We start from the raw sequence: 26,643 nt of genomic DNA on the forward strand, positions 1-26,643 counted from the left end.
CTTGCCCAAACTGCTTTAAGGAACTGTTCCCAAAACCACCTGCAAATTCCCTTTTAAAGCCATCACCAAGCCTCATAAATTCAAGAGGCTGAACAGGTGATTCATATTTGACCCAGACAAGCCAAGACAAATGCTTCTGAAAATGCCCCTCCTGACAGAGCCCTTGGGTCCTGCTGGACATATACTTTCATGAGCATCTAAGGGAGGTATGATCAGCATCCAAACCCTTCTTAGGCTGGAGTGATATGCTATTTTCCAATTATTTTGGCCAACATATTTCATATCTCAGATAATGATCTGCTTATGTCCACATTAATTCATTTATTCAAAATAAAATAAATAAATACAATATTTATTGAGCTCCAAGTTTGCGCCAGGTACAGAACTTAGCTCAAAGGGCACTTAGACGACAAAGTGGGTCCAGGTCCTGCCTTCAAGGCACTCACTGTGGCAACCACCTCCACAGGAGTGCTTAGAGAGTTGTCGGGCCCATTGCGACTTCTCTGCATCTCCAATGGGACTAAAAGCTCTGCCCTGCTAAGCTCTGCCTCCTCAAACTTTTGAAACCTTGTCCAGCCCTCACTTTCTCGAAGACTTTGTTCCCATTTCACCCCAGACTGGGCAGGAATCTCTCCTCAGGGCCACAAGAGTCAGACCTCATAGCATCCCTGATTGCAAGTCTGTCACCCACTCAACAAGGGCTTCCTTGAGGCCAGGGCAGGGTCTCAGGCATCTCCGCGTCACCCCATCCACAGGCCTCAAGTGAATACTGAACAGAAATGACCAGTGACACCAGAGCTGAGAGGCCAGTGCTGGGCAGGTGGGCGCAGGCTCAAAGGCCATCCAGACGTGGGTATCATCCAGGGTCGGATGTGCCGTGAGTGGGTTTCTCAGACTCCCAGACTCCTGCCAGGCAGGAGTGGCAGACGTCCTTGTCTGTCTGCTTCAACTTCATACCCACTCCCTGCTTCTTCCTTGCTAAAAGAAAGCCAGTTTTATTCAGAATGGCAGAGTTTTCAGCCTCAGGAGAAAAGCCACGTTGGCTGGTCCACACCAGTCCACGGTTATCTGTTCCCACCTTCCAGCCTCCCTCACAGCTATGGGTAGCCCAGTGCCTCAGCTCTGGCCAAGGACACATAGGCAGAAGTTTGCTGTCGTTGGAAAGGAGTGGTTTCTTGAGAATCCTTTGCTTTTCTGGAATATGATGACAGATGGGGCTGGAAAAATTAAATCCAAGATTTCTCTTCTGATTTAGACACAATGTCTGGGGCACATTCCAGAAGGTCTGAAGAGAAGGTGCTCTAATGCTGAAGCAGCACCAGCAACGCCAAGCCTACGTGGGGAGCATACAAAGAATGCGCTGTTTGCTGAGGCTGCTACAGGGAGGTTTCTTCACTCGTAAGGTGGAATGCCTTCCCGAGAGCAGCACCGATGAGCCAGCAGAAAGGGTCTGAGGGTCAGCTCCTCTTTCTGGGTGTCTGAGGGCAGCTACCGAGCTTGCTGAGAACCTTCCTGGTAGAAGAGCGAACGGGAAGACTGGGTTCACTTCGTGATCCCAATAAATATGGGTCTATCTGGAATCAGTCAGATCAGCATAAGAAGCATCTCTGGAATCAAAGACAGGGGTGAGTTCTCAGGGGCCAAGATGTGGCTTTAATTAGTCCTTGGTTGGTTGGTTGATTTTCCTTTTTGAAAGCATGAGAAAGAAAAAACGGAAATAGCTGATTGCAAATACCTTGTTCCTTTGGACCGAATTCATTGTCTATCCATTTATGTTTCCTTTCCCTAGGCCACGTGCACATGTAGAGACTGAGGCTGGGAGAGGCCCAGAGACTCGCCAGATCGGGGGGGATCTGGATTGGGATAAAGGGACACCAGTATCCAAAAGGTGGGCATGAAGATGGGGGGCCTCAGGTGGGAGACCAGCAGGCCCAGGAGAAGCAAGGGCAGGTGCAGGGTGCCTGCTGTACCCTCAGCCTCACTGCATCTGCGGGAGAAGCGAGGGCAGGTGCCAGGTGCCTGCTGAACCCTTGGCCTCATTGCACCTGCGGGAGAAGCGAGGGCAGGTGCCAGGTGCCTGCTGTACCCCCGTCCTCACAGCACTTGTGGGAGAAGCTGGCCACTGACAAGGTTTCCCAAGGGGGCAGGGAAAGAGGGAAGGAGGGAGGAGACGATGATTCTCCTAGCAGACATTCGGCACGACTCCCTGGCCACTCCCAGGCTCACCAGATGCCTGCATATTTCCACTTTCCCAGGCCAGTGAGAGCCTGAGCCTCCCGGGCCGCAGGGGACCCTATCACGAGAGCAGCTGTGGCGGCCCCCAGGCCCCCAAGCCCAGGGCTGCAGTGGGCACTCTGCATAGTCACTTCTGAGCCCCACGTCAGCTCCTGGGGCAGGTGCACTTGCACCCATGCTCAGAGGAGGAAACTGAGGCCCGAGCAACACAACAGCAGACACAGGCAGAAGACTACACTGTGCAGGCACTGACCCAAGCACGTGGGGACCACGAGCACACTGAACCTCATGCTCGCTGCAGCTGTGTGAGACAAATGGGTGTGGAAACCGAGGCACACAGAAGCTGATAAAGTGCCCGCAGCTATAAAACTGGTGAGAAGGGCTCGGTCAGGGTTCAGCCCCAGTGTCCGCCCTTGCCCACTGCCCAGGCCTGAGTCACCTGCCAACACCACCCAGCCAGGAGCACCCAGCTCTGTCACTCTCCAGAGTCCACGGCCAGCCGGTTTGGTCCTCCACCCTCCCTGCCTGGCAGCAGCCCTGGCTTGGGGAGGGTCCCCGCATCTGGGTCTCATGTGCTCTCCAAGCTCCGCACACCAGGTTTGCTGGTGCCCGCCCTGCAGGTGGCCCTATAAGCTGTGCCTCTGGGGATACAGTGGGCAGCAGGCTCTGCCCACAGGCTTGCACACTGTTTGCACCAGACACGAAACTGGTCTCTGATCACTGACTTCTGGCCAGCAAAGATGTTTTTAAGACACCCAGCATGCACCTCCCCCAAGTGTTCCAGCTTTCTTCAACTACTGCAGCCACTAGCTCTCCCACTCCTCCCCTCCTTCTCCTCCTCCTCCTCCCCTCCCTCCTCCTCCCCCCCCTCCTCCTCCCCTCCTTCTCCTCCTCCTCCTCCTCCCGTCCCCTCCTCCTCCCCTCCCCTCCTCCTCCCCCCCCTCCTCCTCCCCTCCCCATCCTCCCCCTCCTCCTCCTCCTCCTCTCCCCTCCTCCCCCTCCTGTTTCTTCCTCCTCCTTCTCCCTCTCCCTTCCCCCTCCCCCTCTCCTCCTCTCCCCTCCCTTCCCCCTCCTCCTCTGGCTCCTCCTGCAGTTCCCCTACCCAGAGGGTGAGAGGGGTAGAAAGAGTAGGAGAAGTGAGGGCAGGAGCTGTGGACACACACTGGCAGAGCCTCTGCTCTTCAGGGCAGGCCAAATGTGTTTCGCCACTACTGTGTCCTGGGCTGAGTGGCCTGTGGGCACATGCCGTCCTGTTATCTCCCCCCTCTGCAGATAAGAAACTGAGGCTCGGACTTCTGGACGCCCTGCTGGGACCATATGTGTGTTCACGGTGGAAATGGGACTGAAACTCAGCGTGACCCTGACACCTCAACCACAGACAGGCCTGTGGGGGCAGGAGGGGTGCACCTGAAATCCAGAATTGTGCCCAACTTTTATCTCCTTTTGCATCTTTGTAGTCTTAGGTTTTCTCTAAAGAACATGATTTACTAGTATAGCTTTTGAAATATTCTCATCATTGTTACTGTTTAAAAACAGGCCTGACAATATATGCAATTCTAAAAGTTTCCAGGTACTAGAGTAACTTTCCAGAAACCTATAACCTCCAGATGGGCCCCTGGACCAGATAAGTCCTGAAGCTTAGCCCAGCCTCCCCAGGACATCAGCTAGTTCCATCTCCCTACCCCATATTAGTGACAGACCCTTCCAACATGATAAAGTTAGAATGGCCATAGCCCAAACACCTGTAAAGAGTGGGAGAAACATCAAAGGTGATGGTGGAGTTATACAGTGAAGGTCAGGCTTAACAAATGAGTAAGACTGTTGAATCATTAAATTGATATCTCCTTCAGTCTTCAGTATTTTAGAGCAACTAGAAGTAAAAATCTAAAATTGTAGAATTGTAACCCATGTCAAACTCTGAAATATGTTCTATAACTAATTGTTGCAATGTCCTTCGAAATGCATTCCTTTTTAGTATACATGTTATTGTTCACACGCATAAAGAAAGTCAATTGTGATGATAAAGCAGTATTGATTCTTTCTAGCCTCCCATATCCTGGGCCAGCTAGAAGGAAAAACCCGAGAGGATGGTATGGCAGCCCAGGACAAACTCTGGGATCCGTCCTGCAGTTACTTGTTGAAGAGTGCTTTGAACACTATTGCATTTTCATTTCTTTGCCTTGTATATATGTCATATTACACAATTGAAAAGTTGAAAAAAAAAAAAAGCAGGACTGAGCCGTGCGGAGGAGGGGCCGCAGGGCTGTGCGGGCAGCACCGCCAGGACAATGTCCAGGGCCCAGTGAGAGGAGCTCCGTGGGACGGCAGGGCACAGGACAGGGCTTCAGGGAGACTTCCCAGGGGCAGCCGAGAGGGCGACAGGAGCTCTGTGCAGGGGTGACAGAGAAGGAAAGGCTCCTCCTCCACAGGGCTCCACCCGCCCTGCACCACAGATGGCCCTGGGCGCGGTCGCCCTCAGCAACTGGAACACTGCAGCAAATCCCACCTTACAGCCACCGAAGCTGCCGATGGAGAAACGCGTCTGAAGCGCCCAGAGAAGCATCTAGGGCTGGAGGAGAGGCAGAAACCACAAAGACGAAGCCCTCGTCACGTGGACAGCGGCGGTTGATATGGAGCTGGCCCAGCGGGACCCGGTCTGGGTGCGAGTTCTCATGGACACTTAAGACTTCACGCCTGCCCATGGGGCCCGCGGCCTCCTGGGAGCCCCGCAGTCACGTGCGCGAGGCCTAGAGCTGCCAATGAAGGCACAGCTGCAGTTCGTCCCACGCCCTCCCGACAGCTGGTAAGAGGTGGAGGGGGGCGGCCTGGGGGAGATGCGGCCTGAGCTCTGGACAGCTTGGCTGGGACCTGATACTGTCCCCAATCCCTGGTGACGGCAGGCGGTCAGTGAGGCCAGCTGGCCCGGGGGACACAGCTGACTCCTATAGGTTGTGGGGAGGAGGCAGTGAGGGTACCTGTGTTGGCGGCATGCAGTCGGCGCTCAGCAATGCTGTTGCTGCAGGTGACGCTCAAGAAGGTTCCGGGCTGGGCATAGAGGAAACTTGTTCCTCTCCTCTTCCCTTCTCTCAATGCCCAGGGGCAGAGGAGAGCACCTCCAAGCTCAGAGTTTCCTCAGCAGTGAGCAAGAGAGCTGGCTGCCCCTCTAAGAGGAGAGCCAAGGCCCCTTCCCAAGCCCCAGACCCAGTTGGCCCTCCTGACCCTGTGTCAGACACCTGCGGGTCGCTAGGCTGCATAGAAACAGCAGGAAGGGGACACCCACTCCCCAGAACCCGACGTGGGAACTGGCCTCACACCGCCCTCCTCGCAAGCGAGCAGCTGAAAATGTGTGCAATTTATAGAAGACGCACCATGGAGAGCTGTTATGTCAAGAGGCAGAAATGGCCATGGCGCGTCTCTGTCAAACCCTCTGATGTGAACCAGAAGAGTAAAGGATCAGAAAAGAGTCACAGGAGGGTTTCAGTGCTCCTCAGCTCCAACCAGGCTGGTAAAGCTCAGGGCATCCACAACCCAGTAGGAAATGGGGAGGAGAGGGAAAATGCTGGAAAGCCTGCCATGCACCAGCTACCGGGTAAAGCAGCTTTAGATGGTTTACAAGCACTGATTTCATGGCAACTCTGCAATGTCAGCATGTTTCCAGATGGGGAAGTCGAGATTCAGAGAGGTTGAGTAATTTATCCAACATCACACAGCCAGCAAGTGGCCAAGGAAGGACTTGAACCCAGGCAGTTGAACCGAACATCGGAGCTCCCCACAACTGCCCACACACTCTCAGAGGGCAGGATAGAATAACAGGCAGCCAACAGCACAACAGCTACCCAGGCCAGGCCTGGCGTCAGGCACACAGAGGTCTCCTCCCAGCCTCTCCATGACCCTGCCATGCCATGCAGCCGCCACGACCCATGCCAGACAGGTGAGCAAGTAAGTTCCCGTGGAAAGGCAAGGCTCACTCTTTGCCACCCCCAAGGTTGTGAAGGGCTCAAATGAGAAGAAACGGGTTGAGACACCACATGTGTTCGCTGGGTCCCCTCCACCTCCTGTTCTGGAACTTACTGGAGAGCCCTGGCCCACCTTTCCTTCTGAAGAAAAGTGCACTGGACACCAGCTGCTTCCCCGATGCCCCAGACCCTCTTGAGGATGGATCCACGTCTCACAGCTCCTTCAGGCTGGGGGAGGGTGTGTGAGGCACTAAGTCCTGGGGGTGTTTACATAAGTGTGGTAGAGGCGGCGAGGGTGACAAAACACTGCTGGGAAGAAAAGGCAGCTCAGCTCAGCAGCAAGCCCCGCACCCAGGAGGCTGCAAGACCCCTCTCCTCTGTCTCAGAAGGGTGCTGGCGGGGACGAGGCTGTGGGGCATGTGGCCCTCCTGGCATAGAAGGGTGCAGGGGCCACTCTCCTCCCCCAGCCAGAACACATGCGTGCTCACTGGCGGAAAAGCAAAACTGAAGTGGGATGGGGGGAGGGCACGCGCCCACCCCTGGATGCTGATGGGTTGGGGATGAAGAGAGGCCCTGCACTTTTACGCCAACTGCCTCTTCCATGCCTCAGTTTCCTTACCTAAGAGTGGGAATAAGAGTTTCTGCCTTTTCCCATCCGGGGCGGCCATGAAGCCCGAATGGCAGTGGTGGGAGGGCCTCAGCTCGCTGCCCGCATCGAACAAGTGCCCACTCACTCCCTCCTCCAACCAGCCTGGTGTGCTGAGCCCCGCTGCACCTGGCGGAAGGGCAAGGCTGCGACCCTGCGACGCGGTGGGGCCTCTCGCCTGTCCACGCTGCCGAGACCCGGAGAAGCCAACGCGTCACCACGACCCCCTGTGCGAGCTGCTCCCAGAAGGTCGAGTGCCCACACCAGGAACGCCGCACAGAGCAGCGGAGGAGGCAAGCAAGGGCCCAGCTGGCCTGTCGTGGGGCTGAGGCCGGGGGTGGACGGGCAGCTGCCGTGGGGTGCAGAGGGAGGGCAGCAGCTGCACGACACCAGGTGGTGAGAGCTCACACGCAGGGACGCAGGCAGCGGAAGGGTCACTGTTCCGAGGCCGGGAGTGGACACTGGAGCCGAGAAGAGGGAGCAGAGGATGGGTTTACCTTCGTCCTGCGGATTTCAAGTGACCTGTTTCCCTCTCGGGGAAAGTCCATGGCCCGAGAGCCAGTGGTGCCACCAACACTGGAGGGCCTTTCTCTGGGAGCAGGAGGGAGGACAGGGTCGTGTGGAGGGACCTCGGGGCGGCCACACACTGGCCAGCAGCCCTGGGGCACGGGACTTCTAGCCCTCAGTGTCCTGTGTCACATGCTGAGCACCTGGGCAGGACCAGTGGCCGGAGGCTGGGAACCACATGGGACAAGAGGACGAAGGCCCTGCCCTCTAGAAGCTGCCATGCTACTGGGGTCACTTGGCCCCCCAGCAGCCTTCCCAGTGGACATGGTCATCTGTCCCGGTTTATAGATGACCAGGCTCAGAGGAAGATGACCGTCCCAGCATCACTCTGCTGGGAAGGGAGGGCAGGGGGCAGGATTCAAACTCAGGTCAGGCTCCCAAAGCCATCAGGGAAACCCACTGCCCCAAGCAGTCCTTCAATCCAGTCTAAACCCTGCCCAGTGGTGCTTCAGACTCCCCAGGAACAGGGAGTGCCCAAGCCTTTGAGGGCCGCACCCAGAGTCCTCTCAGGTAGAGACTTGGGCCAGGAGGGGGCCCTCTGCACTGATGCTGTCCCACCCATCCCTCCCTTCTGGACCCCGTCCCACATCCCTGGACCCCATTCTACCTCCCCGGACCCTGTTCCTCCTTCCCTGGACTCCATCCTTCCACCTGGACCCTGTCCCACATCCCGGGCCCCGTCCCACATCCCCGGACCCCGCCCACATCCTCGGACCCTGTCCCTCCTTCCCTGAACCCCATCCCACATCCCCGGGCCCCGTCCCACATCCCCGGGCCCCGTCCCACATCCTCGGACCCTGTCCCTCTTTCCCTGAACCCCATCCCACATCCCCGGGCCCCATCCCACATCCCTGGCCCCCGTCCCACCTCCCCAGACCCCGTCCCACCTTCCTGGGCCCCATCCTTCCCCCTGGGCTCTGTCCCCCACTGGGCTCCGCATGCCTGTCCCAGGGAAACTGCAATGACAGTGAAAGACTGAGGAGGAAGCCGAGCGCCTGCCACCCATCACTGCCCCTGAGCCCAGCAGTGGTGGCCACCTCAGTGCCTTGGCCTATGGCCTTTCCATGGGAGCCACCTGTGTGTCGCTGTGTGTGTGCAGATGTGTGCAGTGTGTGTGTGGGGGGGGTGCAGGGTCTCTGTGTGTGCAAGTGTGTATGGGCAGGAGGAGATTGTGGGTGTGGGTGTGGGTGTCTGTGTGAGCAGGTGTGTACTCTGTGTGTCTGGGTGTGTGTGCAAGTATGTGCGTGTGTGCGTGTGCCTGGGTACTTCCACAGCCGGGCCTGGAGAGGGCCGTGCAGGGCTCTCTGCCAGAGGCAGGCCAGGAGAACACGGCTCCCAGACCCTCCCCGAGAGCCATCTGTCTGTCCATCTGTCCTCAGCTCTCCCCTCCCCGGCCCTTTTCCCCAGTGGTCTGTCGGATCCCCTCTCCTCACTCTGCACCTTCTTTCTTCTCAGCTCCATGGGTCTGTCCCCACTCCAGCTCCGGGCACATCCTTCCCGTGTCCGCTGTGCCCTCCAACCACGGCCTCCGCCAGGCCGGCTCGCCCACCCTCACCCCACTGTCTTCACGGGGTTTCGGGTCTTGGGAGAGACTGCAAGAGGAGGTTGTGAGACCTGTCAGGGCCCAGGGCAAGTCCACCCATGCCCCCCTGGGTGCTGCAGCCACTGGCCCCTCCCCCCATCTCTGCCTCGCTGCTCCACTGCCTTCTCCTCTACATCTGTCTCCCCGTCTGCGTGTCTGTCCCACAAGGACATAGGGATGGCCACCCGAGGAGCGGGACAAACGCTCCCCTCAACATTCACCACATCAGGTCCCACCCTCCCAGGGGCTGCAGTGACTCGGGGGACCCAGCGCCAACACTCCACACAGCGATCCACGACCAGAAACCATGTTGCCCAGTGTCCCTGGGCAGGAATCGTTTCCGCAGAGGCTGAGGAGGACGCATCAGCCGTGGGCAGCCATGGGCAGGCGTGGCCTTCCAGCTGCTCTAAGGGAGCTTCCAAGCTGCTTGCGGCCGCGGTGGGACCAGCTCCGTGGGACAGAATCCTCACCTGTCGTGGCGGTCAGGGGGACAGCACAGGGCTCTCAGAGGTCAGCTGTGGCCCCACCAGCTGAATACACCTCTGTCACTCCTTTGTCATGTGGAACCCACTGGAGAATCGGGGCTTTCTCCCTGCCCGGGACCCACACTCCCGTCTCCACGAAGCCAGCACCAGACTCAAGGCCAGCAGCCATTGGACCAAGTCGACCACGGGAGTGGGGCTGCCTGGAGGATGGGGTGAGGAGCACAGTGGGTAAGCTGACAGCGGCCTTTCCTTGCCGTGCGCACACTGCCCCTTAGTCTGAAATGCCACGTCCCGAGGCTCCGTCTTGCAGAGTCCGTCATTCCTGAGCTCACCCACGTGCCTCACCCCATCCCACATGGAACCCCCAATGCCGAAGGGGGAAACAAACCCCTGCTGCATGGGGAACCTTACGAGTGCCTCTTCCCACTACGGTACAGGAAAATCGGTGCAGGAGATGGCAGCATTGGCATCCGATGTTACAGAACTGGCATTTCCCCAAAGCTTTGCCTTTTGTCTTCCATGCAAAACCCTCCATCCAAGGCCACTGCCCTGCAGTCATCATTTCATCAGTTCAGCCTGAGCCAACATCGCTAAGCTTCTTTCTGTTGCCTCTTCTGTCTCCTCCATGGCGGGGGATCCCCCTGTGTGCTCCGTGGTGGAGGGTCCTCCCCCTGTGCTCCGTGGCAGAGGGTCCCCCTATGTGTTCTTTGGCGAAGGGTCCTCCTCGTGTGCTTGGTGGAGAAAGATCCTCCCCCGTGTGCTCTGTGAAGAAGGGTCCTCCCTGTGTGCTCCGTAGCAAAGGGTCCTCCCTGTATGCTCTGTGGTGAAGGACCCTCCCCGCGTGCTCTGTGGTGAAGGGTCCTCCCCGTGTGCTTCATGGCAGAGGGTCCTCCCTGTGTGCTCCATGGCAGAGGGCCCCCCCGTGTGCTCTGTGGCAGAGGGTCCTCCCCTTGCGCTCTGTGGCAAAAGGTCCCCCCGTGCGCTCTGTGGTGGAGGCCCCTGTGCCTCAGGGCTTGTTTTTTCAGAGGGACAGACACACAACACAGGAATTCTCTCCTTTTCTACTCCAGGACACCATCTCCCACTGGCAGGTGGCCAGGTGTCCATGCCGGGCTTAGACCACCCACGACAAAAGCAAAGGGCAGGAGGCCCGGAGACCCCCAGAGAGGGAGGGGTTGGGCTCAGCCCCCCACCTGCCAGGCACCCTGAATGCTCTGCAGTGTGGGCAGATGGCAGGGACAGGAGCCCGCCCCGTCATGGGTCCCGGGTCGCTGGGTAGAGATGGCTGTGGCCAGCCGAAGGGCCCAGGGTGCAAGTGGGGCCCGGGGACACAGCTTCATGCCTGGCTCTGGGGAGGCTGGAGACAGCTGCAGCAGCTGTCAACGAGGACCAACTGGCCGCCGCCTCCTGGGCGAAGCCCACCCTCTGGAGGCAGAACGGCAGGTGGAGGCAGGGCCTGTGCCCACTTCCGAAGCAGGCTGCCTGGGAACTCAGGCTCCACGCAGCTCTTTCTGTACAGGGTAGGGGGGCCAGTGAGCAGACCCCCAGTCTGGGGCATTGTGCCTCCGAGATTACCTAGTGCAGTGGGTGGGCAGAGGGCGCCTGGCGTAGGTGGGCAGAGGGCGGGCCACCCTGAGTTTGGGCCCCCTGGGGCTGCTCTCTACACCCCCCACGGGTGGGGCTGCACCTGCACAGCAGCCTCCCTGCAGCCTCCTGTCCCTCCCCAGGCCTCTGGGCGGGGGGCGCTCCCGGCTCACTCCAGCTCACTTCTGCTCCCTTCTCAGCTAGTTCTGGGGCACAAGGCGCCCTCCCGCACACCACACTGGGGCGCAGCCCACTCCAGGACACCGAGCCTTTTGCCAGCTCCCTGATCGGAGACCCAAAAATACCCACTGTCCAGGCTCAGGATTGACTGAGCTTTCAACCTTGTTCCCCAGCCACCTCCATAACCCTTCCTTTCTGGCTAACTCCCTTTGCAGATGGCCCTCCAGCCCTTTGGTCTATCCACTGACTCTACTGGCCACCCCTACAAGACACTTTCTGTCTGGCATGCGGTGTGCACCTCCCCAGCTATGCTTTGCTTCGGCTGCTGCTGCCCACCCCACCCTGAAGGTGGAGACCCCCAGCCTACTGCTGTCACCCCAACCCACTGCTGACACCCCAACCTCACTGCTGTTTCCCCAACCCCACTGCTGTTTCCCCAGCCCCACTGCTGTCAACCCAGCCCACTGCTGACACCTTAACCCCAGTGCTGACACCCCAGCTCACTGCCAGCACCCCAGATCACTCTGGCACCCCGGCCCATGCTGACACCCCAACCCCACTGCTGGCTCCCCAGCTCTTGACCACCCGCTTCCGCAGCCCCAACCCAAGAAGGCCGCTCTCCCCCCAGGCGCCCATGATTGCTGCCGGGTTGTGGGCCTCAATGGCTCTCCTGCCCTGGAGAGAATGACTGCCCGAGATGCCCAGGCCCCCAGAGGCCAGCACTGGATTCAGACACAGCCGGGGGCTGTGGCCTCTGCCTTCCTGATGGCCGCCTAGTGAACAAGCACCACAGCATGCAGAGGAGCTTATGCCGCCTGGACGCACCTAAATCCGCAAGAGGCAGGAAAGACCCAGAGACCCATCCCTCCCGGCCCAGCACTTGCTCCTGGGTGTGGCCGTGTGTCCAGCTAGACCCTCTGCAGCTTTGCCCCTGCCCGTCACGGAAACACCCTTTTGCAGCCACACCACCTCCTGCTGGGCAGCCCCTTCCCCCGCATCCACACCCCTGCCCCTCCCCGCACCTTCCCACTGCCCCCACTTCTGACCTGCATGCCCCTCCCCCTCCCTCTTGCTGCCCCAGGTGGACCCACCATCCAGCCTCAGAACGTGGTCTTCACCCGGCTGACCTCAACCACCCCGCCGCCTCCAGCAGCTCTGTCCCCTGCTCCCCAGCACCTCCACCCTGCGCCCAGCACGGGGAGCTGAGACGCCCCTCACAGACGCCCCTCAGACACCGACTTAACTCAACGGGTCACAAGGGTGTGCTCGGTTTGCCAAAAACTCCCCAATCTGTGCACCAAGCATATGCGTGCTTTTCACCTTGTTCCTCATACGTCACTAAAAAGTTTAAAACAAAAGAACTTGGGATAAAACTACAAATTCTCCCCAAGGCTGCGAGACCCACCCTACGCCACTCTGTTAAGCCAACAACATCAGGGCCGCTGGCCGTGGCGCCCCACGGCTCCTTCGTGTGAAGTCTCCCCGACCTGGCACGGCCTTCCTGCTTTCGTCCTGGCCCTGCAACTATGTGACCTCAATCAGCCCCTTTTGTGCGTTTGTTTTATCTCAGCCTTGTTTGTGCCCGACTGAGCACTTACTATCGCTTCCAGCCGTAACTCCCCTGGCAGTGTCCAGAGCTGACGGGTCACTGCTCTGCCGTCCCCCCCAGACCCACCCCGGGGACAGGGATCATGCTCACTCCGCGGTCACAGTCTGAGGTTCCTGGTCAGTATTGAGTTGATATTTGCTGAGACAATGAACAAAACGCTGGCCACAAAGCTGCAGGGCAGGTGCTATCATCCCCAAGTTACAGAGACGGAACTGAGAGTGCGGGAGGGGGACACCTCCACGGCACATGGACAGCTGATAAGAGCCACCAAGCACAGTCCATGCTTAATTCATTTACCCTCCACAGCAGCAGTGCCGTGGCCCTGCCTGTTTTAAGGAGATGAAGCCAAGGCACAGGCCGGCGAGGTATAGGTGTGGAGATGATAAACGGCCACCCCAGGAATTCAAACTCAGGTCCATCCACCTAAACATCCAGCACTTAACTCGAGAGTTGAGATTTTTAAAAACGCCACAGCAGCCAGATTCTCCACAGGTCAATGCAGCAGGTGTACAGACCCACCGTCCCTGTCCCCTTACGAAGTCTGCTGGCCAGCGAGGCCACAACGCCCCAGCCCCAGCGTCTCTCGTGATGACGTGGGGCGAGGACCGGCCACTATTGAGCTGAGCCTGCATGGCCTGCACATCCTGCCTGAGTAGAGACTCTCATTTCAGAGCACAGGAGAGCCGTGAGGGGTTGGAAAATGGTCCTGGGGAGTATTCCGAGACTGGGACGGCTCGGGGCCTGCAATAAGGAGACGAAGGCCTCGGCAGTCCGTGTGCCTTCCTGAGTTCCAGCTGTGAACAGATGTGCAGAGCAGGTCATCTTCAGTTCCAAGGCCTAAGTCTCCACACTAGAGCTGGTGGCACGAAGGAGGTATGAGGCGTGAGGCTGGGCCTGTGGCCAACGTGTCATGTTTGCAAATACGCGGAATGCTGCGGTCTACTCGGCCTTCTACAGCTTTATCTGACTAGTCCCTCGTCTTGTCCAGGCCCTGATGGCAGGTCTCTGAAGTGGGGAGAAGGCTAGTGAAGGCAATCACACGTTCACACAGGCAACCTGAGCCACCTTCTCCTCTGAGTCCTCTTGATGTACCTCTGAGGAATTCTGCTTCCTGGTTCCAGGTGAGGAAATTGCCCATGGCCACATGTGGGAGAAGCAGAGCAGGTTACACCTAGGCCCGTCAGTTTCAGCAATCATATCCTCTCAACTTCATTTGGTTGCTTCCCACCTGCCCCACAAATGAAAAACAGAGGGCAAGGTGACTTGGGACCTGACCACGCCTGAGGGCCCCTCTGGACTGCTCCAGTTTGGCCCTATCCTGTGGGGAGGAATGGAGAGGGGGAGAGGGGCCATGACCACTCAGACCTCATGCTCCTCTTCTAGACCTGAGCCCTGGATTTTCCTGCCCAGATGGCCTGAATCAGTTCCAAAGGCACAGCTTCATCAGGCGTTTCACCAATCCTAGGGTTTCCCTGAGGCCCAGGGGGTCTCTAAAGGCACCTGCTTTGGGGGCATGCACACAGAGCTTGATGGTATATTGGAGAGGTATGATGCCTGCACAGGAGGCCCCCCATGCAAGATGGAGCTGGAGACATGAAGAGAAGGCCAGGCTGTGGAGCAGGGCAGGGGCCAGGCTGTGGGTGTGGCCATGGCAAAGGTTGGCCCCCCTGCTGCCAAGACCCTGCATATAACTGCAAGAGGCCCATGAATCCCAAATTCAAACCTGCCTCCCCAGCTGCTGCACAGGTCTAATGGTCAAGTGAGGGAGATGGAATACACTGTTTGGGGACACTTTACGCTTGACCTGAAACTTATGACCACCTACGCATGCCCCAGGCCAAGCCCTGCCATGCCCAGCTCGGCAGTCCTGCCTCAGGGAACTCGGCGCGGCTCTTCCCTGGCCCTTATGTGTTTTGCTCCCACCCAGTCTGAGCACAAGGCCCCAAGAAGACTTTTGCTCCCCAGATCTGGGGGTCCAGGCCTGCAGTGAGAGCACACCGTGGCAGCAGGTGCTGGAAGGTGCCAGGCCCCGCAGGAGCTCCTGTGAACACGCCTATCACCTCCCTCCCAGTTCTCTTCCGAACATCTGGTTGTCAGAGCGATATAATAAGAAATTCTATAAAGACAAACAAACAGAATACCCTGTTTCTTGCAGTTACCATATCAAGCAATATCTGCTGGTCAGATTTCCAGCCAATGTCTGGATGTGTGTTTCACCCTTGCAGACGACACTTATTTTAATAAAGTTGCTTCCTTCTGGGCAACTGCGCACAGCCTGTTCCGGGGCACGGACAGAAGCAATGTCCCGAACATCCTGGCTGGGTCTGAAAGTACTTGTGTGTGCACCCACACACACTTGTGTGTACACGTGTGCATCCAAGTGCCCACGAGTGAGCCTGTGTGAGTGTTCGCGTGTCCGTGTGTTCATATGCTTGGGTGTGTATTTGCACAGGTGCATGTGTAATCCAAAGAAACCAGAGTCAGTGTTATCACAAGAAAAAACACAAGACCAATGTATTTTTCAGCAAAACAAGTCACATAAAATATACCGATTTGATGATTTTTTCCTTTAGCCTTCCAAGTAAACATGAGGTTCTAAAAGAAGCATTGTGATTAATCAGCCACATTTCTTGGCAAGCCCCAAACATCCTATAACCCCCCTGGGTCCCTCCTTGCTTTCTAGGAAGTGTAAATGAGTTCAGCTCCAGCAAGCTTAGTTGTGGGATGTGAGAAGCATGCAAACACAGAAATGCCCTCGGTATTTGACTACCTAGGTGCTTACTTACAGACAGACAGATGTCTGCCCATGGACTGTGTATGTCTATATACTTTTTGCAAGTATTGATTTAGTCCTATTAATTTAGGCCCCGCTGTCCCAGCTGGTGTGGCCAAGCGGCCCCTGCCCAGGTCCCCACATTCAGAGCAGGCAATGCTGACTGGCCGTGCTGCACACTGACCGGTGCTGATACACCAGGGGCAGCATTTGAGTTCATCTACAGAGTCGGTGCAGTTTGTGTGCACGCGCCCCTCCTCCTGAAAGCAGCAGTGCTGCTACTGCCTCCACTGAACAGGGAAAAGTAAGGTTTACAGAAATGAGGTAACTTGTCAAAATAAACAGAAATACCTAGATTCAAACCCCCTCTTAGCCTTGTTGCTATAAAGTCAGGGCTCCTGAGGGACAGAGGACAAGACTGAAATCCCAGGTCTCCCCCAAATCCTCGTACTGAAATTCCCTCCAACCTCGTAAGCCTTCTCGTGGAGGGGCATTGTCTTCAAGACCGCAAAATGGTGGAAAAAGTCTCAGCTGTGCCAATGTATGCCCTTCCAAAGCGCAGTTCTACCCCAAAACATGCAGAGTCACCGAATATCTACGGTAGTAAAATGTCAAGGAAGGGGAATGATTGGGGGAAAAAACGTCCAAAAAGACTCTTTTGAAGGGAAACTAAAGAAAAAAGTATCGAGAGCTACTTAAATACCTAAGTGAAAGGTATTGAACTTGCTCATCTTCTTGGAAAGTAATTCATCTATTAAAAGTCACTAAGCCCACACCCTTGATCCGCGTGCCCAGCTCTTCCCTGTCCTGCCCACCAGCCTCTTGCAGAGGCCGACAAGTGAGCGCGCTGCCACCCCCACGGCCACGGAGGCTGCAATGCCACCACGGCTGCCAGGTGCCCGGGCAGAGCTGGGAGCCAAGCTTCCCAGCATCCACTGCAGCGGGACACACACGGGTTCCGAGAGCCCAGTGGGACCTGCAGTGCTAAAACCCACCAGACCCAGGAAGCACAGTTCGTGATCATGAATTCGGGATATGTGAAGAAATGAGGGTCTGTCCTGACAATTCAAGAAGACACACACATATGTTATAAAGTTAATGACCTAGAACTACATACCCTAACTGAAAATGCATTATTTCTAGTTCACGGAGTCTATGGTTTTAGGCAGAAGCCGAAGCCATCCGTGGGCTCCAGGGGCAACTCTGGTGGTGGGCAGAGTTAGATGAGATTTTTCCCCTTGGTTTATGTAAATAAAAAATAAAGGAAGGGGGCTCTCAGTTTCTCATCATTTTCAGTAATGACCTAGTTAGAAAGAACTCCCAGGCTGCAGTCGGGCTTGCGCAGCCCCGTGACCCAGCCAGCAGCTGGCGTCTCTCTAACCTCTAACAACTTGTCCCCAGAGGACTGGCAAGGACCTCCAGGGAGGGGACAGGCCCAGAGCTGAGGCTACCGTGGTGCCCAGGCCTAGCAGCAGCTTCCACGTGGCTACCCAAACCCACAGACAGCGGGAATAGCTGGGCAGGACCTCTGACCACATGCTTGGGGACATGTGAGTATGGGTGTGTCCTGTGCCCTCCAGTCTCTGAGTGGGCAAAGGAATGTGGGCAGGAGGCAGGAGGGTGATCAGGAAGGACAGACCCTAGTGACAACGAGTCCTCACCAGAGTCTTTACAAGGCCCTCGGTTCAGGAGGACAGGCAGTCCCCAAGAAACTTGCCCAGTGGTCACACCACCAGCTGGCCTCGGAGGCCTCGCCTTGGGCATGTCTGCCAGGTCCCCAGAGGAGGGACAATGACAGGGGGCTCTGCAGACTCTGCTTCTGGCTCAGGGAAGACCGTGGCCCAGCCTGGTCCGGCCTCTTGCTGTGTGAACTGGGAAAAGTGAAGCCATATAGCCCAGCCTTGGCGTCTGACCCCACACAGGTGCTCTCAGCTGCCCTGTCTCCCCCACCGGGACAGTCTGGTCGCATGTCCTGCCCCTCCAGCAGGCCAGACTGACTCCTCCCTGCTCAGGCCTCGGCCGCCTCTGCCTCCCCTATCTGAAACTCACCCTTCACGTCATCCCAAGCTCAACTCATTTTTCTCTGCTCAGATCTTCCACCTGACCCCCTTGCAGCATCTGCTGCCTTTCTTCAAAGCACTCACCACCACACGGAGCTGCCTGGCCACTACCTTGATTTGCTCTATGCTCCATCCCCTTTCCTTCCTGGAAAGTCACCCTAAAAGAAGGATCCACCTATCGCCTTCACCTCTGAAGCCTCGCGCCTCGGAACAGGCCTGGGGGAAGAGCACTAGATGCCGGTGCCTGGAGAAGCGAACCAAGGAGGTACACAGACAGCCTTTAACACCCATTCTTGAGGTTATCAGTAAAAGTGGGTTTAGTCGGGTGCACGGGTGGTTCAGAGGCACCTCACTCACCTTTCACGTGGGACACCAGGTTCAATTCCCAGACTATGCACCCCTCCCAAAAAAAAAGTCCATCTAGAGCATTTCCAAGTACATAAGGAAATTGTGTTATTTACTGGAAATCATTCACACTAGGAGAAGAAAAAATACATGCACTTTTTAAGGAAAGAAGCCTAGTAATTGGCTCATTGGAAGAAGTCAGTCCGTGGGCAGCCCCTCAGTGAGTTGCAGGGTACACCCCGCCTCTGGCCATGCAGCCAGTCCCCACAGGGCCTCCAGGTCGCCTCGCAGGGAGCTGAGACGGGCCGTGCCCATGATCACCGTAGCCAGGGCCCAGCTTGGGGGTGTTGAATCGCGGGTGTTGAATGCTGACCTTTGCCAGTAAGAACCAGAGGTGGCAGGTAAAATCCGTTTCCCCTGACCCAGCAGCAGCACCTCCACTTCCCTCCCTTGCTCTCTCATGGACACGGCAAACCACCACAGTGAAAACTGTCTTGGGGCAGGAGTACAGCTAACCAGGGAAACTGAGGGGTGGGGAGCCCCACAGTACAGGAGCCACCCATAGGCTTTACTGACCACAGGAAAGGGTCAGGGGACCACCCCAGAGTGTCCTCAGAATAGAAGTGGGAGGAGGTCCTATGCTGCGGCCTGCTGCATGCCACAGCTCCCTGGCGGCCACCGAGAAGCTATATAAAGGCTGCGGCGAGCCTTTAATTACAGCTGCCCGGGTCAGGTCCTGTCCTGCCCCGCCCTGCAGGAGCCGAGGCTGACACCAAGTGCCCTGGGGCCCTTCACTCTGCACGGGAACTGAGACACTGAGAGACTCCCCTGGATGCGGCCAGAGCCAAGACCCCTTGGCGTGGCAGAGCCCGGGCAAGGCTGCAAGGAGCGAGCCGGCCGGACCCGAGGGCCTGAGGCATCCAGGGCTCCAGAAAGGCGGGGAGGGTCCCTGGGTGGAAGCCAAGGCTGGTCTCAGTACCACCCGCCGTTTTGTACTGTCACTGTTGATGCGTCCTTACTTTGTGCGTCAGTTTGTAAATACTCTCGTTCAACTGTAAAACAGGGACAATGGTTTATTTAAGTACAGTGAGGTTGCTCCACTTATTCAGCAAAGATTCATGGAGCTGGGCCCTGGTTATGGCTCAGTAATTAAATATCCAACAGGACCCAGGAAAGGGCTTGGAAAGGACACTTGCAGGCAGCAGGTGCCAAACAACAAGAGTTTAACGCCCCGTTCCCTGTAAGCCCGGATCAGTCATTAAACCCTTTGGTTTGTTAAAGCAGAAATGGACTGCCTTTTACAAAGGGGATTTATTGTGTTACAAGTCCACAGTTCTAAGACGTTGAAAATGTCCACACCAAAGCATCCAGATAAAGGTACTTCGACTCGAAGAAAGGCCAAATGGTGTCCAGGGTTTTTCTGTCAGCTGGCAAGGCACATGACTGGCTTCTGAGGTCCTCGTGCCCTTTCGTTGCTTTGTGCTTCTGACTCCAGGGGCTTCCTCTGGAAGGTGTCTGTGGACCCTTACTCAGCTCTCTCCAGGGTCTGGCTTGCTTAGCATCTCACAGGAAGGCACACGGCAAGGTGTGCTGGGTTCTGGTTTCCAGCAGTTCTCCAAGCATCTGTGTCAGCACTCCAAGCATCTTCAAATGTCTGCGCCTGAGCTTTCTCCAAAATGTTCCCTTCTTAGAGGACTCCAGTAAGCTAACTAAAACCCACCTTGAATGGGCGGGGCCACATCTCCATGCAAACAAACTTATCAGGAGTTCCCACCCTACAACAGGTCTGCCCTTACAAGACTGGATTAGGGTTTCAAGAGTATGGTTTCTTTCCTGGGGTGCAGAACAGTGTCAAACCAGCCCACCTTCTATGCATGGGGGCCATCAACAATAAAAGACAAAGAGCAAGGAAACTTATTAAATGAAGTGGCAGAATTAAAGATGCTTCCTAAAAAGTAAAGCTTGCAGGACCAGGCGATGAGAGAGCAGGGTGCCAGACTCCCACTCCGCTCCTTTCTAGCTGTGTTGCCTTCAGAGAGCAAGTCAACACAATCGCCTCTTATCACAATCGCCTCAACGATAAGTTGGGGACCATATAGGGCAAACTCAAACATAGGGTCAGTGCAACTATTAACTGTGACAACATACGCAAGCACAAACTGAATCATAACAGTGTTAGAAAACATCAGTTGGTAATGCTGAGTTATATACTGTATTTGCAGACAGGTGGGGCGTTTCTGCAGGATGATGTGACAGAGAGGCAGTGCGTGGGGCTGGAATTGTAACACAGCTCTTGGTGCTGAACAAAGGCGCGTCCAGGGTGGTCAAGTCCCTCTCCATGGCCCTGGTGCACTCACAGGAGAGGATGATCGACGGCAAAGGTCAGCCTTTCCCAGACAGTCTCCCTTCAGACCCTCGCCAAACTCCAAGATCTAACAATTTTCCTCCGCTAACCAAAAGATGGATGAGTTCAAAACAGAAGGTTTTGTTGGCCATAACTTCAGAGTCATATAATATTCTATATTTGGATATTCTTTGCATTTGGGGAGTGGTGCACCACCTAAGCACTTCTAACCTGCAGAGAGCAGCAAGCCACAGACTCCCAGGTAGCTGCCTTTGATTTCCTCTCAACACTGTGTAGAATGCCCCTCCTATGTGCCAAGCGCTGATCTGGGCGCTCAATAAGGGACAGACTTGTACCTTATATTCTCAAGGGAAAAGACACAGAGCAGGCAGGTAAGCTGTTGCATATATAAATGAGCAGGTGGCAATTATCTGTGGTATAATTATCTGTCAATTGCCTGCTGCCCCAACTAGAGAAGAGCTCCTCAAGGTTAAAGAAAATATCAGACCCACCACTGGCCCCGCACACTCCCCCTGCCTCAGCCTGTGCCCCAGCACAGAGAAAGCACCCAGTGTGTTCCTGAACAAATGGATGAACGGACTGAATCGAGCGGCTACTGCAGTGCGTGGTTGCTGGGCGGACGGGCGGATGCATGGGTGGATGCAGGGATGGTTGGATGGATTGCACTGAACTGAACGGCTACCAAAACACGGCTGTTGAATGATTGAATGGATTGCACTGAATTGAATGATTATTACACCAAAACAGGCATGTATCAGTCTGATTTTCCAGCTCATCAGTGTACAGCAGCTCCTGTTCACGGTAAGTAGCACACAGGCATCTTCTCTGTGCAAAGGGATTTCTGGGCGTTGGAGTTTTGTGATGCTCCTTGATTTACTCTCACTACGTGGTTTCCACTATATTACTGCTAGCTATTTTACTTTGTTTTGCATTGTTTTCAATAGAGGCAATTGCCAAGGGGTTTTGTTTTGTTTGTCACCAGAATATTCTAGGCCATCATTATCTCACATCTGTCCTTACCGATACCGACTCCCCACAGACTCTGCACAGTGTCAGCTTACATCTTCCATCCACGTAGGAACCTGCAGAAGCCTAGATAAAGAGCATTCATGAGCGTTTCTTAACGTGGCCATGGTGGACGTGTGATGTTCTGGTTGGTAACCAATTCCCCATTCTCTTGGTAAGTAAACTCCTTTTCTTGGGGGATGGGGTCAGGGGGTGAACTGCACCCCTAATCTTAGGTTTAGTGCTTGAGGCCCAAGTCGGTCAACTTAAGTCCAGCCCTGGGCTTCAGCGCCTGGTCCAGCCAGACTGAATCCTGGGACTGGGGATAACAGTCCCCTCTCCTCCTTGCTCTGCTGTGCTGGGGTCTCTGTTCACTTCCCACATCCATTCTCACCCTTCTCTGCCCATCTCTGACTACAAGTATCAGCTAACTGGAGGCACACGCCAAGTGTGAGGCAGGAAACTTCCTTCCCGTGCCCCCTGCCAGGGCATCCTGCTCCCATGGCAGCAGCTGTAGCTTCTGTCCAGTAGCCCTGCTCAGCCCCCATGAGGCTTCATCACTTTTCATCCCTTCCTGTATCCTTTCCCTCACTCATTTTCCATTCTCCCTGTTGCTAGCTCCAGGAGCCCCTATCCCTCGCTGTTCTCACCCTCCTCTAAACAGAACTTTCACCAGCACTTCTTTATTGCTGGGCCCTGGGTGGCACAGACTGCTAAGAGAGGAGTGAACCTAGAGACCACAGTTTCATTGGTTGAAGCTACTTGACCTCTGGCCGTTGCGATCGCATGTGACTGTAAATTTGCTTTATTCTTCAAGCCAGTTTCAGTTGGGTTTTGGTTAGCTGTGACCAAAAGCACCATCTGTGATTCAGAACCAAAGCCAGTGAAGCGCGTGTTCTTTGGGGCCCAGGGACAAGCAGCCACCCCACAGAGGGGGTGACCCGGATGCTGTGCCTGCCCTGCCGGTCCTGTGAAGTTGTACTTCAAGTCTGGCGTCAGCCTTGCTGAGCTCCTGAACAGTCTTAGACCTGGCTGGCGGGAGGAGGGAACAGCAGCACGTAGGGTCTAGGACTCACCATGCCTCCCAGGTCCCCCATCAGTGTTCTGGGTGGCCACTGTGCCCACCTGACTGCTGGCACAAGACCAGTCCCCCAGCCCGGCCTACCTGGCCACCTCTCGCCTGCTCGGCTCACCCCCTTGGCCTGTGCCTGAGGGCCCAGCACGCTTTGGAGCTCAGCATTCTGAATGTCACAGCAATAAGGAGACTGTCTTCAACTTATGAGACTGGAATGAGGGTCGAAGTCACGATGGCAAGTCCCCAAGCAGTGCCTTACAGCACAGGGCAGGTTCCCTTCACTGAGCCCTCTGGAAACCCACTTCCTCTTGTGGAAAACGCTCACCCACCCCGCCACCCTCCTTTCCGACGCTTCCAGCAATCCCCGCCAGCCCTCCCTTCTCCAAGCGCACCAGGCCCTGACATAGCGCCACGTAAAACCTCCCAGCACCTGCACCCTCAAGACCCGACAAGCTCCCACTCCCCTCCTTTTCTTCAGCCACAGGCCAGTGATAGTTCATCAAACCAGGTGGCATCCCTCAAGCCCATGAACCTGTCCTGCAACTCACGCTCACCCTTCGAAACCACCTAAGCACCACCTCCTCCAGTGAGTCCTCCCGCATTATCATGGGCAACACCCACCATGAGACTCTGTCCCTGTGTCCACAGAACTTTACTCTGTGGCCCTACCTTGTTACATGTGTCTGTCCTGCCTTTCAATTATGCACATACTGTGGACATGGGCTGTGTTGTAGTTTTGCTTTTTGTAGCTCCAGAAACTACCCCAAAGCCACACAATAGAAAATGCTCCATAATTATCTGCTGAATCCAGTGTTTGTTCATTGGGCCGCAGACCAGGCACCCCCTGGACCGGGCCTGAGTCCACCCTGTGGCTTGGTGCCCAGCTGCCCCAGCCTCTAGCACCTTCCACCACTGCCCCCCCCCCCCCCTGCTTTTCCTCTTCTGAGGCCGAGGAGTGACTCCCTGGGCCCCCTTCCCCGCGGGCTATTCAGTCCTCCAGCTGACACTCTGGCCAGGCCACTGCTGGCCCTGGAGGGGGAAGCTACCCAGCATCCATTAGGGCTCCAATGGAGCAGGCAGAGGGGAAGCCATAGACAGGCTGGTGGAGGAGACCCCACTCCATCCTTCCTGCCCTGAGGAGGGGGCTCTCCTCAGAATGTCCTCGCCAGGGCCTGAAGGTCAGGTTTCTGGGTCAGAGTTCCGGGTGCCATCAGCTCTCTGCCTGCTGGACACACACCGTGTCCCCAGCCTTGCCGTCCCTATCTCATCCTCCAGCCCTGCCCTCCCCGCCCCATCCCCCAGCCCTGCCCTCCCAATTCCCCAAGCAGGAGGAACAGACTCCAAACAGGAAAGTTGGAGACCTTGGGTTATCTTAGGTCTCCAGGTCAACAGCTCTTGGCTTCGGACTTAAGCAGCCCCTGGCCATCTCCGGAACTGGATGGCACCTGCTACTGTCCACTAAGTCTGCTCAGTTTTTTCATGAACTGTTCTTCACTGCAACCCCCTGGGAGAAGGAGGGACGCCATGCTTCACCCCGACATGTGCACCCAGATGGGGCATTAAGAGCGTGTCTCTCACCTCCAGGCACTGCTCCCACAGAAACGCCACCTAATGCCTCCTACCTGGAAGCTGGGGGTGGGGAGGCGGTGAAGGCAGCCCTGGAAACCATCCTCTTTAATCCCGGAGCCCTTTTCACCCCCGGACCCTGACTTTGCCTCCCTAAGGATGGGAAGCTTTCCTGACAATAAGGGTGGGCACTAGGTGTTTTCTCTGCAGGCTGCTCCTGTTACTGAACCTGGGAAAGGGGACTTCTGTGGCCTCTGCCACCCCCCACCCCACCCGGTACAAGCTCAGGCCTCCGGTGAAAAGGCTGCACCGCCCCCATCTTCTCGCCGAGCCTCGTGTCTGCGGGCACGCGGGGCCAGAGGGGTGGCAGGGCCCGAGACCCCCAGACACTCACTCTCGCAGAGGCGTCGGCGCAGCTGGCCACGGATCTTGTCGATGGCGTCGAAGTCGGACACGTGGAAGACGTGCGCGGCCTTGGGCTCCGAGGCCATCTCCTCCAGCTCCTCCCGCAGCGCCGCGCCCACGCCCACGGCGAAGATGCGGATGCCCGCCCTGCGCGCGGCCGAGGCGGCGTCCAGCACCAGGTCCTGGCTGCGGCCGTCGGTAAGCAGGACAGCCACCTGCTTGAAGGCGCGGTCTCCGGGGCGGCCGCCGGCCTGCGCGGAGAAGCTGCGGCCCGTGAGGTAGCGCAGCGCGTCGCCCGTGTTGGTGTAGCCCCCGCGGTAGGCGAGGCTGCGCGCCGCCGCCTGCACCTCCTCTCGCGTGGAGAAGCGGCCCAGCTCGAAGGCGGTGCTGGGCCGGTCGCTGTAGCGCACGACGCCCACGCGGGTGCGCTCGGGGCCCACGTCGAAGGTGTCCACCAGGTTGGCCACCCACTGCCGAACCTTCTCAAAGTCCTCCTTGCCCACGCTGGATGAGGTGTCCAAAAGGAAGACCAGGTCGTAGTGGACGGTTTTGCAGCCTGCAGGGGGTTGGGGGGGGGGGTAAGAAAGGATGTCTTAGCAAGTGGGTGTCCTGTGGAGGGGGCCTTGTCGTGGGACCCCAAAGCGCTGCCACCAGGTCAGCCAGAGACTAACCCAGAGGCCTGTGTGGCCCCTCATGGCTGGGGGGGCGGGAGGGGGGGAGGCTTGTCTGAGCCGCAGAGCCCCATGAGGCAATAATGATGGGTTCTCCAAGGCTGCCAGGAGGTTCAGCAGTATTATAGATAAAAATATATAATAATGATCCACCTTCAAGCACGTCACCCACTTCACTTTTATTTTGGCGAAAAAGTAACTTCATTGCTTTTAACATTTACTGTAAGTAAAGCATGCTCAGAAAAGCCAGAAAGGCAATCAAAAATGTTTTAAATGTCCATATTCCCATCTACCGAGAGATAAGTACAGTTCAATCAAGACGTGTACACTTTCAACTCTTTTCACGTGGCATACAGCTGTTGGTGTATGAGCCGGGCACCGCGTCCAGCGTTATTGTAGAACACATTTCCAGCCTGCTCATGCCCAACTCCAGGCTACAGAGCTTTCACTGCCTGGAAGAACTGAATTTATTTAGCCAGTGCCTCTCATTGGATATTTAAACAGTTCACAGTATTTCACTGTTACAAATAATACAAAATATATTGCACTCATATATTTAAATATAAACTTACAGAAGTTGTACAATATGCCTTTTATAAACATATGCTGATATTGTTCTAAAAATAAATTTTATATAAATGATAAAATGCTAAAGATTAAACAAAATGAAAACAAAATGAGGCATTCCATAAGTTATTTCTGGTCTTCCCAGCAACCCTGTGCAGGGAGCCTGCTCATCCCCATTTTAATAGTAGAGAATATGAGGAAAATATTTTCTGAACTCCAAAAGGCTGGACAAATAGACAAGGGAACTACCAAGAAGCCCCAGCTCTGACTTGGCCATTCCACCAGCAAGGCCTCTAGGTGCCCTGGAAAAACATGTGGCTAGTTATAAAAAGGAGGAAAGAGAAAAAGGAAGATGGTTACGCTTTCGAATCAGCACAGGTGAAAGACTGATGGTGGCCATCGTGTGTGAGAGCCTGAGGAGTGAGCGCTGCACACCTGCAAGGATGCAGGGGATTTGTCACACTTGTACTCAGAGGCCTTAGAAGGCTTGTAAAGGAGGGCATCGCTTCATCCACCAAAGTTCATGACTGACTATGAAAACCGTCAGACAGACGCAGGGGTGACATGAGCAGAACAGCGGCTCAGCAGCGTCGCCAAGCAAAATCCCGGCCGCAAAAATTAAATAAAGCAAGGAATCATGGAGCAGGATGCTCTGAAGCCATACGATGATGGTTGTAAAAGAGTCTTCATTACCAGCCTGGATGCATTTTTCTAACTTATTGTCCATGTAAAGACTCTTTACAAAACATTAGATAAAAATAGAATAGAATTTCTGGAAAGGAAGCCTATGTCTGCAGGTATCTGTGTGTGCAGTTGCATAGCTATCCTTGGTAGAACCTGCAGGGGAAAATGTTGCTTACCTCTGGGCAAGCAGAACTATGAGTGATCTTTATGATTTTCTTTGTAGCCTTTTATAGTCTCTGATGTAATATTTGCAAGCAATCAGTTTAAATAAAACAGGAAAAGG

At 55.9% G+C, this 26,643-nt stretch overlaps 1 protein-coding gene across 1 annotated transcript in view; it reads right to left on the reverse strand.

The window, feature by feature from the left end:
• COL22A1 (collagen type XXII alpha 1 chain) overlaps nt 1-26,643 on the reverse strand; it is a 259,058-nt gene that overhangs the window by 211,514 nt on the left and 20,901 nt on the right. The window contains exon 3 of the mRNA XM_077163316.1: nt 24,428-24,994. Coding sequence (XP_077019431.1) covers nt 24,428-24,994 — 567 coding nt within the window. The remainder of the gene's footprint in view (nt 1-24,427; nt 24,995-26,643) is intronic.

The sequence above is a fragment of the Tamandua tetradactyla genome, chromosome 6, assembly GCF_023851605.1.
Source record: "Tamandua tetradactyla isolate mTamTet1 chromosome 6, mTamTet1.pri, whole genome shotgun sequence".
Lineage (NCBI taxonomy): Eukaryota > Metazoa > Chordata > Mammalia > Pilosa > Myrmecophagidae > Tamandua > Tamandua tetradactyla.